This window comes from Heteronotia binoei, chromosome 14 (assembly GCF_032191835.1).
Source record: "Heteronotia binoei isolate CCM8104 ecotype False Entrance Well chromosome 14, APGP_CSIRO_Hbin_v1, whole genome shotgun sequence".
Classification (NCBI taxonomy): Eukaryota; Metazoa; Chordata; class Lepidosauria; order Squamata; family Gekkonidae; genus Heteronotia; species Heteronotia binoei.
The window spans coordinates 15,125,181-15,139,300 of NC_083236.1; the positions used below are offsets into that span (position 1 = coordinate 15,125,181).

Consider the following 14,120-nt stretch of genomic DNA (forward strand, 5'->3'; position numbering starts at 1 on the left):
CTGCAAAGATAAGGGGGTCACCAAATGACAAACAGCTGATTTCACTAATGAGAGCCTCCACAACACATTCACCCTTTAGAGTGTCCTGGTTCAGAGTGAACAACCCACCTGTAGAGTTGGCTCAACTGTTCCTAGAGAGATACAGTACCCAGAAAAACAGAGGCTGGACTATATTTACAAAAGCCAATATGGCCAGTTAAGCATGAAAGATAAAAACAATTCATAATGATAAGCGGCAGGGCTAACCTGCTTTCGGAAGGCCAGCGTTTCTTCAGACAGATGTGCTTGGCCACAGTGCAAAAAACCAGACCCCGCCGACTGCAAATCAAATGCAGTTCTCAAACACACATGAAGAATCCCAGGTGGCTATCCAGGCAGGCATACTTCTCTAAGGACAGTCCAGATAAAATATACAATGAAGAATTATTTCTCCAGTCTCTTCTTGATCTCCTCTATGAGATTCTCCTTAGCAACAAGGACCTGAAAAGCAAACAACAAACATCAGACTGGTACATGCATCTGGCGCCGTGCGAACTGCACCGGCTACCTCTCGAGTACCGGATCCAGTTCAAGGTGTTGGTCCTTACCTTTACGGCCAGGGGTCTGCATATCTTCGGGACCGCCTATCCCCATATGTACCTCCCCAGGTTCTAGGACTGCTACTCAACATCTTCTCATAGTACCTGGTCCTAAGGAAGCCCAGCTGGCTTCAATGAGGTCCAGGGCCTTTTTGGTGCGGGCCTCTACCTGGTGGAATGAGCTTCTGCTGGAGATCTGGGCCCTGTGGGACTTATCAAGGTATTGCAGGGCCTGCAAGACGGAGCTCTTCTGCCAGGCTTTTAATCCAGCAGGCGTCCTTTGAAAGTCATCGCTTCCCCCAGCATTCACCATTATGGTGTTTATGTCATGATGTTAGTCATCAGCCACATGCTGTTGGGTGGTTTTGCCACCTATATCTATAAGATTGTTTACTGTGCTGCTCCTGATTTTGCAGTGCCTGTTTTTTATGATGTTATTTTAACTCTGATTTTGCTGTTGTGAGCTGCCCTGAGACCACTTGTGGGATAGGGCGGGATACAAATCCAAAAATTAAATTCAAATTACATCAAAGAAAACATTCCCCATGAAAGCAAATCGGACTGTTTTTAAAAAAACTGCCTGGTCAAACAACATGTCCTCCAAAAAGCTCTATGGGAATATTACATCCTCTGAAAGTCTGACCTCTTTCCTGGTGGCAACATCCCGCAGTTTGACCACTCCATCGTTCATCTCCTGCTGTCCAATGATGGCCACAAGTGGGATTCCCGTTCCCTCGCAGTACTGTAGCTGGTTCAGCAGCTTGGGATTCTTCTTATAGAACATTTCTGCCTTAACAAAGGTCACAAAAGAGAGGAATGTCAAACACTCACGCTGCGTGAGAACTGCCAGGGGCATCAGCAGGACAAGACCTCTCTTCAAATCAGAGGCTCCAGCTGCTTCCGAGTGCTGGGCCTTCCACATACAGGAAGCAGGCGGGAGGAGCCCCGTATGCCACCTCCTTGTACTGGAGGCACAGAAGCACATTAGCTCAATGGTACAAGTTGACTCTGATCACTCAGCGTTACTACCTTGATGCCAGCATCCCAGAGTTCAGAGATGAGTTTCATTCTCGCAGTGAGGAGGTTCTTCTGAGCAGCTGCCACCAGCACTTGCGTCTCTTTCACGCGGATCTTCTCCTTGGACATCTTAGAGGGAAGGAGGGGGGGAACCTCATTAAAGCCACTCAAAGCAGATGACAACATTTGCAGGCCAAGCCACAATCTAGTTCATTTGCAATTCTAGGACAGAAGCCGGGTCACCTTAGCTGAAGCTAAGGTTGAGATCTGAAGTGCAGCCTGTCACAAATCTCACTTAGAAAATGAGGCGGGAGAAAGGTAGACCCCGCCCCCCTTCTCCTTTGTTGTTCACATGCGGAGTTACCACCCACCCACAAGAGGCTATGTAGCCACATCCTGGAGATTGTCTTGACTAGGGGAGATGGAGAGCCCCATACTTGGAAGGGGGAGCCCACAGTCACAACAGCAGATTACATCTCTGGAATGGTGAATGACGGCACCTTCTGTAAAACTCAGCTTCACACCTAGTTCTTTAAAGAAGCTGGCCATTTATTTTTATTTATCGTATTCTCAACATTTTATTAGGAATACCAGAATGCAGGATGGTGCTAATGATGTCGGTAGTTGTCTGCGTGCGTGGTGGGGGAGGGTATTGAAAAAAAGGGAAATAAAAACAATCCCCAGAAGAAAAAGAAGAGCTTGGATTTATACCCGGGCCCTTCACTCGGCATCTCAGAGCGGCTTTACAATCTCCTTCCTTTCCTCTCCCCACAACAGACAGAAAACTCTGAGAGGACTTATGGCTGACCCAAGACCACATCAGCAGCTGCAAGTGGAGAAGTGGGAAATCAAATCCAGTTGTCCCAGATTAGACTCTGCACTCTTAACCACTGTTGTTGCTCAGCTGCACAGCCGAGTCTAACTCTTTGCGATCCCGTGGACCAAGTCACGCCAGGCCCCTCCCGTCTTCCACCATCCTCTGAAGTCTGCTCAAATTCACGTTTGTTACATCCGTAACGCTGCCCAGCCATCCAACTCTAAGAGGTTTGGGGCAGACCACAACTTTTTTTCGTAGAAAAAGCTCAGCAGGAACTCATTTGCACATTGGCCACACCCCCTGACATCACCATTGTTTCACACAAGGCTTTTAAAAAAAAACAATGTTCCCAGCAGGAACATTTGCATATTAGGCCGCACCCCCAGCACCAAGACAGCTGGAACTGTGTTCCTGCTTAGAAAAAGCCCCAGGGCAGACACAAATAACCAGCATGTTCCACACATGAAAAGCTAAGGTCTGCCTAGAAGATAGAGTTGTGATTCAGAGCATCAACAGGCTCAACTTCTGCATCGGCCCCGAACTTAGAGTGGAGCAAGCTGCCATCCCTCACCATCAGCACCACAGTTGTTAGAATGTTGGGCCTATCTTGTAGGACTCACTAACTTAATGTGTAGTAGTAAGAAGAAGAAGATATTGGATTTATATCCCGCCCTCCACTCCGAAGAGTCTCAGAGCGGCTCACAATCTCCTTTACCTTCCTCCCCCACAACAGACAGCCTGTGAGGTGGGTGGGGCTGGAGAGGGCTCTCACAGCAGCTGCCCTTTCAAGGACAACCTCTGCCAGAGCTATGGCTGACCCAAGGCCATTCCAGCAGGTGCAAGTGGAGGAGTGGGGAATCAAACCCGGTTCTACCAGATAAGAGTCCGCATACTTAACCACTACACCAAACTGGCTCTCCAAGTAATGGCCATGAGCTTGGAAGGGTCCCCCCCCCCTCAAAAAAAAAAAAAGGCTAGCCAGATTTACAACCAATAGATCTGTCGACGGCTCCAAGCCATGAGAGGTAAAAGGAACCTTTGAATTTAGACTGTAGGCTCTCTAGCTGCAGTCAGACCACCAAATGGACCCCCAAGTCTGATCCTGAAGGCTTGGGTGTTTGTCCTCTGAAGAATCTGACAGAAAGATAAATAGGGGCACTAAACAAGTAGGCATCTGGGACAAGATTAGTTCTGCACAGAGAGTATTCTTTGGTGGGCTAATTGTGTGGACCGTAAAGCTGATTTAGTACAAACGTGGCAGACTAACAGTGACAAGAGAGGCAGTAAAACAAAGCGATCAGGTGACTTCTCTTCCATGCCCTTCCAAGCATGTCCTTCAGCATCCGAAACGTTAACCGCCAGCACTTGCATTTCTTTTATGCCACAAGGGGGCTGGTAATGTCAGAATCAGGCCACTGTTTAGTATAATTCCCTGTTCTCCCTTTAATAAGGTGCACAGATTGTCACACATTATACAAGTCCTGCCCTGCATACTCTTTCACAGGAGTTTAATGCAGCTTCTCTCAGTCATCACAACGCAGCAATACGTAAAACACTGGCGATCTGGTCTTCATGCCTTGCAAAGACGGGAACAACAAGTCAGCAAGGTGCATGAGTGAGAGCACCTCCTTTGGAAGAATGCACAAATGATGCAACTTCCGAGCATTATTTAGCCAGCATCTCCCTCCAAAACAGCAGGCATTCCTCACTGACAGAAAACAAAGCCCCAAACCAGCACGGCTACCCCCGTTTCTGCTCTCCCGACAGTCACTCCAATATCTTTGTTTGTGCACTCGGTAAGACCTTGGATCCGGCTCCTGGGTGACACGTAACGTACAGCTCTTACCTCCAGCTTCTGCTCGATGACGGAGAAGAGCCTTTCCACCCCAATGCTGACTCCTACACAGGGCACCTTTTGCCCCTTTTGATCAAGCGACGCCACGAGCCCATCATAGCGCCCGCCTCCGGCCACACTGTCCACAGGGGGAGGCTCCTTGCAGTGGCCATTTGGCTGGTGCAGCAGAACGGCCTCGTAGATCAGCCCACTGTAGTAATCAAGCCCGCGAGCCAGACTCAAGTCCAAGGAGACCTGCAGCACAGGCCCAGAACCATGTTAGCAGGGAAAAGCTGGAGGACCCTGGGAGGCTCGGACAAGCATAGAAATGTAGAGCTGGCAGGGACCTCAAGGGTCATCTAGCCCACCCCTTGGCACAACACCGATAACTTGATGCCTCCCCCTCCCCCAGTGACCCCTGCTCCATACCCAGAGGAAGGAAAAAACTCTCCAGGAGCTCTGGGCCAAACTGGCCAGAAGAAAAATTCCTTCCTGACCCCCAAAGTGGCCACTGGCATTACCAAAGGCATTTAAAGAAAGGGCCACAAGATCCCAGCACTGGCTCCTCTCTTCGTGCCCACTCTCTCATGATCTGCCTAAATTCACAGGATCAGCATTGCTGTCAGAGAGCCATCTAGCCTTCCGTAGCAGTCCTCAGAGCCAGCGTTTCCACTAGGCAACATTCGGCAGCTGCCTAGGGCTCCAGATTTTCGGGGGCGCTCTTCGGGGCCGCCGCTGCCACCTCTGCACAGCCGAAGACACTTCCCACCAGCACTCTGCGCGGCCCTCCCACTCACTGCTTCAAAGGGAGCCAAGCTGGTTCCCCTTGAAGCAGTGGGCGGGAGGGCCGCGCAGAGTGCTGGTGGGGAGCATGCACAGCCTGCCGCCACCTCCTCACAGCCGAAGACGCTCCCCGCCAGTGCTTCGTGGCCCTCCCGCCCACTGCTTCAATGGGAGCCAGCTGGGGGCAGGAGGGCTGCACAGAGCGCGCACAACTCGCTGCCACCCAGCCGAAGACGCTCCCTGCCAGCACTCCGCGCGGCCCTCCCACCCCCTGCTTCAAAGGGGGCAGGGGCCCGTTTTCAGCCTGGGGAGCTGGAAAGGCCAGCACCGGGCCTGGCAATCCTACACACCTGATCTATGATGCCAAACAAGGTAAGGTACTCAAAGAGCAGCTTCATATCTTCCAGCCCTTCCATGGCCAGCTGACTCTTGCACAGCTTTGGATCCTGGCAAAGCTGATCAATCAGATGCCGTCCGCCTGCAGGAGAGACGTGCACATGGGAGTAGGGGGGAGAGACAGTGTTAGCTGCCGGGGGACAGACACATGCCATACACCCAGCCAGAGTTTCATTGTCTCTGAACTGCAGGGTGGCTTCAGGCTCTCAGGCCAAGGGAGGTCTTTCTCCACACTGTTAGCAGAAATCTTTGTTAAGAGAGGCAGATGTGGCTCCCAAGTCACCTGTGCTTCTTCTGAGCTCCGTTCTTCAACTGGGCATGTTTCAGGAAAGGGGGCGAGGCCCTCCACTGGTGGGACTTGTGGTTGGGAAGCAGTCTCTCCCACCTTGCAACAGCCATCACCAGAATGACAGGCAAGCGCCAAAGTTCCCCAAAGTTCCCCAAAGGAAGCCGATGAAGCTCTTTTCCGTTGATGGTCATTGTGCATGTGGCTCTTCATAAGTAAATACCACTGCTGTAACTGGAGTCACCGGGGACTGAACATCCAACCTTCTGCATGCGGATTGTGAATGCCACCCCCTGAGCAACAGCCCCTCCTGGCTCCACTTATCTCAAACCAGCTCACAGCTGCTGCTCCCTTGGTGAACCCAGTAGGCTTTGGGCCCCCTCCGTACTGCTTGAGCTCTAAACATTCATGGTTGGGAAAGGAACAAGTCAACCTTGGCTGTGATCACACACACTAATTAATTCACTTTCAATCCACTTCCGATGCACTTTCCAACTGGATTTTGCCAGCTCACACAGTGAAATCCAATTGGAAAATGCACTGAAGGTGGATTGAAAGTGCATTACTTAACGCGTGTGATCGCAGCCTTTCTCAGCCAAACTGGCTGCCACAAGGCTGCGGAGGGAGCGAGTCAACATTCTCAGCCCACCTGGCTTCCTCATTCTGCCCTGTGCCTGCGCTGAAACTTACCGGAGAGCCGAATGTATTGGCCAATACTCTCGGCAGCCTCAGGCAGAAGCCCCTTCTCTTGGACCATTTCCTTTTTCACTTCCTCCCAGCTCACCTGCGGAAGAGAAGAGAGACAGCAGAGCTCAGCATAGCCTCAGCTGCAGCAGTTCATTCCAAATGAAGCAGCTGACAGCCACATCTCTGTGTCAGCAACGCCCCCCAACAGGGGCCTATTTAGCTGTGGGAACACAGGGGTGGTATACGCATGGAGAGTGCTGGCCAGCCAAGGCTGATAACAGAACTATGTAATCTGCTTATTTGGTGCGTACCTTATGAATTCATGGCTGCAATGTGCTAAGACGTAGTCAGGGACTAAAAGACTCTCCCAAAGGTTCTTTACCTTGCCCAGTTTGTCAAGAGTGGAGCAAGCGGTTTCAAATTTCGTATCAGGAACACCACAAATGCTAAAGATCCCACTCAAAATACGCCTGTCATTGATCTGGGAGGTAAAAAGAAGAACATTCAACAGAAACCATGTCGCTGTCTGAAAAAGTGAGTAGTGACTCACAAAAGCCTGCATCGTGCCATAAATTTAGTTAAGTCTTTGAGGTGTTACTGGACTCTTGCTTTTTTTCTGCTGCCACAAACAGACTAACACAGCTACCCATCTTGTTCTAGAAACCATGCAGGAATTTGCTGATATATGAAGAAGAAGATAGAAGATATTGGATTTATACCCTGCCCGTCGCTCTGAATCTCAGAGTGAACATATGAACATGTGAAGCTGCCTTATACTGAATCAGACCCTTGGTCCATCAAAGTCAGTATTGTCTTCTCAGACTGGCAGTGGCTCTCCAGGGTCTCAAGCTGAGGTTTTTCACGCCTACTTGCCTGGACCCTTTTTTTAGATGCCAGGGATTGAACCTGGGACCTTTTGCTTACCAAGCAGATGCTCTACCACTGAGCCACCGTCCCTCCCCAGAGTGGTTTACAATCTCCTTTACCTTCCTCCCCCACAACAGACACCCTGTGAAGTAGGTGGGGCTGAGAGAGCTCTCTCAGAAGCTGCCATTTCAAGAACAACTCTGCAAGAGCTATGGCTGACCCAAGGCCATTCCAGCAGCTGCAAGTGGAGGAGTGGGGAATCAAACCTGGTTACCAGATAAGTCTGTGCACTTAACCACTACACCAAACCAGCTCTCAGCAATCACCTTTGCATCCCCTTTGGTTAACACCTTGGTTTTGTTCCAATTCTTTTTCCTGCAGGCAAAGGTCAGGCAACACGGACCCCGCTGTGGCCAAGAGAAAGGTATAAGGAAGACCGATGAGCTCTCTTACTTTGATAAGGAACTCTCCACAATGTAGGGCGCTCAAGATCTCATGCATGACCTTCAGGCATTCTGCATCAGGAATCATGGGATCATGTTGGCCAGCAATGTCAAAATCCTGGGGGGGAGAAGGCAACCATCAAAATAACAAAAGCGTAACCTGGACAGGAGATACTTAGGACACAACTCCTGTCTCTCAGTAATACAAAATAGCCAAAATCCTCCTATACATCTTGCACATTCCACTCCTAAGAGTCCTTCAGCCTCCAGTTTGAGCTTCCAAGGCAAAAGGCACACAGAACCTCTGTGCTCAGTTAAGCAGTTGGCAAATACTCACACACTGGCAGAACTCTCGGTAGCGCCCTCTAGCCATGGCTGGCTGATCACGCCTGTAGACTTTGGCAATATGGTACCGCTTAAAATTGGTGATTTTGTTCATAGCCAAATATCGGGCAAGTGGCACCTGAGAAAAAGGGTCAAGGAGATTCACCCAAAGCATGAGCACGTGAAGGCAGTTCTCTTTTATCAGCAGCCCAAAGCCTGCCGTCATGTCAATGTTTAGAAGCAGGACCCTGCAAGAATCTTTTGGAAGAATAAGCCTCAGGGTGTGCAATAGATGCTCCTCTCTGATCCATATCCCTGCCCCTTCCCCGGCTGTTCTTTAAGGCTAAATTACACATCGGAAGAACCTCAACTATGCAACATATAGTTCAGCCTTGAGACAGTAAGCATCTCTGGCAGATCAGGTCAGTTTTTATCATTTTCCTAAAACTTACTAAGGAGAAACAACGTGGGCATCTTTAGGGATAGCACTGCTTCAGAGCAGACAGTGAATGATCCATACTCTTTCTCCATGAACCTTCCTAACAAACAGAATACAGGGCAGCCTTTCCCACAAGACCCCTGTTGAAAGGGCTTGTTTGGAAGAAGGCCCAGTATAAAGTAAGGCAGCCCTAGAATATATAAGGCTTTAAAGTCCTATTTGAGCATTTTAGAGCGTGCCCAGTAATGTACTGGCAGCCAATGCTGACTGTAGGACAGTGAGAGATATTTATGTTTTATTTTTTATTGGATTTGTATCCCACCCACTCCACAAGTGGGCTTAGGCCAGGTCACAGAGGAGGGACGGTGGCTCAGTGGCAGAGCATCTGCTTGGTAAGCAGAAGGTCCCAGGTTCAATCCCCGACATCTCCAACAAAAAAGGGTCCAGGCAAATAGGTGTGAAAAACCTCAGCTTAGAGTAGAGCACTCTGCTTGTGTTATACTTTGGTTGAAAGATTGGATTTTGTTAGAGAATAATCGAATTTTAGCTCTAGAAGGCTTTAATCTGCAGGCAGGTTGGCATGCGAACCTATGGTATGTCACTAAGGGGCAGAATTATTTCAAGAACCACTTAATACGTAAAACTATCTACGATGTTTGGCTAAAAGTAAGAAGAATGATTTACACTAAGACTCCGAGATGGTTATCCCCTGAAGAAGCTTCAATTCAGCCTCAGCTATGGATTTTTAATAGGAAGACTAGATATCTAGATCTACTAGATGAGAAGGATAATCTCAGACGGAAGGATGATCTTGAATCTAGGGGGATAAAACTTGATTGGTGGACGATGAACCAGATAATAGCCAAATATAACATTGATAAATCTAAAGGATTTACTAAAGGTAACTTTGACAAACTTCTATTTAAAGAGGAAGATAAAGTAATTAAGAAAGCATATAATTATTTGATACAAATTAAACTGGAGGATGAGTCAGTAAAGGAGTCAATGATAAAATGGTCCCAAAATCTGCAAAAGAATATAGATCTGGAACAATGGGCCTCTTTTTGGAGATTGAACTATAAGAATATCAAACCAATCAATTACAGAGAAAATGTTTTTAAAATATTTCACAGATGGTATATCACCCCCCTGCAATTATCTCAAATTAATCAATCTATCTCACCCAAATGTTGGAAATGCGGCTCTGCAATAGGTTCTTTCTTCCCTATTTGGTGGAACTGTAAGGTGGCCAAAAGCTTTTGGATAAGAGTATATGAACTTTTAAAGGCAATATTATTAATAGATATTCAATTTAAACCGGAAACGATGCTGTTGTCATTTGTCAGAAAAGAAGTACCTACTGAGGATGTACATATGACGGTATATATTCTCACTTCTGCAAGAATAGCTTTTGCCAAATATTGGCCACAAAGGAATTGTCCTGAATTAAATGAGGTGGTTGATAAAATCTTTAATGCAGTTGAAATGGATATACTCTCGGACATGCTAAAAGGAGAGCCCAAACCTGAGGCTAGTAGGAAATGGGATAAATTCTATAAATGGTATGAGGAAAAATCTGTTAAGTAGAAGATTCTAGGGATGGTTTGTCTTTCAATATCAGCTAATAATATTTATATACAACAATTATAGAGTTAACTCTTATAACTATGTAATTCTTCTGTGGAGTATTGCCTGTTCTGATTAAAACCACAGATGATCCTCCTTAAGGATAAATGACATGTTTAAGAATTATGATTGTATTTTATATGTTTTGAATGTTTTGTTACAGGCTAATGTTTTTGTTCTTGGATTTAATAAAATAATTCAGACTCAAAAAAAAAACAAAAAAACCTCAGCTTGAGACCCTGGAGAATCGTTACCAGTCTGAGTGGACAATACTGACTTTGATGGACCAAGGGTCTGATTCAGTATGAGGCAGCTTCATATGTTCACAGCAGTTAAAATACAACATAATAATACAGTTCATACAGAGGTAATTTTTTTAAAAAAAAAACCCAACAGATAGCAAAGACTCAAATTCCAGCATCTACAAATGCCTCCCACAAGTATAGGGCATATGGTAGCTAAAACAAGGCCCATTCAATGGATGCCATAATGATTTTTAAGAAAGGGCAATTCACCTGGGCAGTGTAGACAGGGGAGGTCAAAGTCTTCAGGTGTCTGCCACCTCAACTAAAGGCCTTGCAGAACAGCTCCATTTTACGGGCCCTGCAGAATTGAATTCAATCCCACAGGGCCCTGATCTCAAGGGGGAGTATGTTCCACCGGGGCCAGGGCAGAAAACACACTGGCCCTGGTTGAGGCTAAGTGGATGTCTTTTAAGTAATGAGCTTCCTGTAACCATGACCCTCCTTGAAAGTCCCCCCCTCCATAAAAACCATCTTCAGTGGTATCCTCACGCAAAGCACATCATAGAAGTAAATAAACAGTGTGGACGATGCCACAAGATCTCTCTTCTGCAGGGAGAACTGCAAGCGGTATATCCAGCCCCACAGTTTCGACCCAAGAGATCAACGCAGCCCCCTCCACAAGGCTCTTCTCAGACTTTTGGTAGGATACAGTCAAGTCATAGCGAAGAGATAGCTCTTCCCCACCTTGATCCTTCAGGTGATACACCAGCTTTAACTCCTCCCAATGACTATCCAACAGAAGGTCCTGGAGGGGGGAAAAAAAAAGCAATGCTGTATATCAAAGCATGTTTAATATAGAGTGGTTTTACATCTGTTTGGAATGAATGGCTTATTTTCATCTTCCTCTTTACTCTCATTAGATCACTGCAAGCTGCAGCTGCCGTCAAGTAAGTTAAAACAGCCGCTAAATAGAAATTTGGAGCAAGTCTGTATAAACCGTTAGAAGGTGGCCTCATGGAAACTGGTGCTGTTGAACTGAAGGCAACGAATAGGTTACAGCCTTCTGCAGAAACAGGCCTGCAGATCTTCCTTTATGTAGGTGCTGGTTGTCTGGCTCTCCTCACCTTCAGCTCAAAGACAGGTGTGTCTATTGTGACCGCTCCATGACGCTTGAAGCAGCTGATGATGGTGCTGAAAATCTTCTCCCGGATGGCCATCTGCTTAGGGCTAAAATCCCTGGTGCCCTGAAAGTCCAAACAGAGACCAAATTGGAGCTTTAGCAAAAGCAGTCTTAAAAATAAAACACTCAATAAAATCTATGCAATTGCAATGGTGGCGGCAGCCAACAGCTGAAGAGTTTCCAGCTGCTTTAATTGTTGAACACTGAATATCTGGATCTATGCCAAAAAGCTTGTGACAAGAAGCAAGCACTGCTGAAAATAATAGGAAGTGATTGGAAGACAGGACAAAATTGGAAAAGGCAACCAAAGCTGCTCCCTGTACGTGGGAAATGGCAGGATCCTCTTGAGGGAGGAGGGAACTGTAGCTTGTCCCAGAGGAGCCAAGCGTCACTTCAATGGGGCCTGGAAAAAGGAAGTGGCAGAAGTAGACCCAGATGGGTGATTGAGATGGTCATTACCTTGGGAGTTTTGAGAATGAGATTTGCTGTCTTTGCATTGGCTTGCAGCTGTGGTGATGGAGCATTCGCTGTTTCTTCAGGGACCTAGGAAAAGATCAAATAGGTGTGATGAATGGAAGGGGGAAAATGAGCCCCTAAGGGCCCCCCCCCAGGCCTCTCCCTCCTGTTACCACCAGACAATACAGCTCTTTTGCAAATTCAAATCTACATCCTGTTGTTTGTATTTGAAGCATTAATAGCTTGCTCAGAAAACACATGGGATCTGTAAAACAACTATCATTCATTCTAAAAACCACAGTAAAGCCATTCTAGAATGCAATGGTGAACTAGGGAATGAAAAAATAATATCTTGGAAAAGACTTATTCCATCTATTCAAATGAGTAACAAATGAGAAGACTCGGATCTGCCTCAGCTTAAGTATCATATTCAAGTATACAGTAACGAGGAAGACATCCAAATAAATATTAATATTTTCCACACAGCTATGCTTTTGCATTTTGTTGCTGGATAACATTCAGTACTGGTTGGGGTCAGTTACTGAAGCCGAGACACAGAGGGCTGATGGAATTATCCAGAATTCTGAACACATGGAATTGGAACTCCAAGTACCAAACTCTTCCTGAGCTTCCATCCAGCATGGCAGGAAAGTTGTTCATGCTCAGTAACTGTGGCTAAGCTCGGTAGCACTGCAATAATATCTGTAACAATGGCATAGTTCCTAGACTGATCAGACCTTATACTGTTTTAATAAAAGCGAAACAATTTTTAAACCATAAAGAATAAAAGGTATCTTTTAACGCCCTCACTATTTTCAATCTTTTCCAAAGTAATGAACATGTAAAATCATTTGTTTTAACCTGATTGTGTAATTTTTTTAACCTAACATTTTACCAAACTTTTTTTTAAATCTGCGAACACTTACCAGCACAAGCATTTTCTGGTGATATGTGAAGAAATCTGAGCCAGTTCATAATTTCTTTCCATTTGGGGTTTTGTACATACATACTCTCTACTATTTGAGATTGGTATAAATGCTATGTATTTGCCACTAAAAAGGCCAGTGCCCTAAATCAAGAGGAGCAATGTTCTTTAGACAGTTTTTACAGACTGAAAGAGGGGCTCATCAGCATAGTCCAGAGCACGTGCTTTGCAATGCATCTCTCCAGGTTCAACTCCCAGCACCCCCAGGGAAAAGGATCTCCAGCTGAAAGGCTGGAATGATCAGTAGGGAAGCCCCTGAAATTTATTGTCAAACAAAGTGGACAGGGCTTGGCTAGATGGACTAATAATCAGACTCAGTATAAGGCAGTTTCATATATTCAAGGCTACAATTCTGTGTAGAGTTGCCTGGGAGTAAATCCCATGAAGGACTTACTTCAGAGTAAGCATACATATGACCATCTCTTTCTGGGTTTGGGGGGAAAGTGTAAAAATGAGTAACAAATCAGATTTTAAAATGAGTATTTTATCCTACTAAATAGTCAAAAGAAAGAACCCAATGACATGTTAAAGTAGTAGTGCTATGTGCTCTTTCCCTTTCACCCCTTCTCTGGCTGAGGAGATATCAGCAAGTCAAGGAGAGACAGAGGCACAGAAAAACCTCTGTTGAAAACAAAAGTCCTCTGTGAAACCCTTATGAGTGAAATGTAGCAAACCTTTGGCTTAAAAGGCAATTACTGGAATGAAAAACATCCTAGCTGTTGGATGTGTAGAACACTGCTTATGCCTAAACTTATCTTCATCTACTGGTGAACATCTGATGCTACAGCACAAGAGGGCTGTTTCAAAACCTAGCAACAGAAAAACATACAAGCTGCAAAAATGATGATAAAGTTGTGACAAATGCACCTGATTTTGTAGATTAACTGAGAATGCCCGTAGTACAGAATGCTGCACTGCCAGGCGTGGCTTCTTGTACAAAGCCCTTCTGAGGAAGGAGCGGACACAGTGCATGGCCAAGAGCTGACACAATCAAGTTCAGTAGCTGTAGTTCCTTGCTGCAGGACAAAACATGTCTTCACAAACCAGCTTTAAAAAACCCCCTGCATTCTAGTCAGCAGGAGAAACAGCCTAAACAAGGGAGAGAAAGGCAAATAAAAAAGAAAATCCTTACATGAGAAATGCTGATTAAAAAAGAG

General features: G+C 46.2%; 1 protein-coding gene across 2 annotated transcripts; it reads right to left on the minus strand.

Annotated features, from left to right (window-relative positions):
• Positions 1–155: 155 nt before the first annotated feature.
• On the minus strand, positions 156–14,068 carry LOC132582749 (histidine--tRNA ligase, cytoplasmic-like). Of its 2 annotated transcripts, XM_060254459.1 has the most exons (13): positions 13,831–14,067; positions 11,982–12,065; positions 11,467–11,586; positions 11,052–11,147; positions 8,046–8,171; positions 7,719–7,826; positions 6,781–6,879; positions 6,402–6,495; positions 5,380–5,507; positions 4,259–4,501; positions 1,608–1,724; positions 1,222–1,368; positions 156–480 (listed from the first exon to the last, which is right to left on the minus strand). In XM_060254459.1, the coding sequence occupies exons 1-13, from the start codon at positions 13,933–13,935 to the stop codon at positions 424–426; spliced, it is 1,524 nt and encodes a 507-aa protein (XP_060110442.1). In that variant the 5' UTR covers positions 13,936–14,067; the 3' UTR covers positions 156–423. The 2 variants fall into 2 exon arrangements, with proteins under 2 accessions (XP_060110442.1, XP_060110443.1); XM_060254460.1 differs by lacking the exon at positions 156–480 and having other exon boundaries at positions 1,222–1,364; positions 13,831–14,068.
• Between the last annotated feature and the right edge of the window lie 52 nt (positions 14,069–14,120).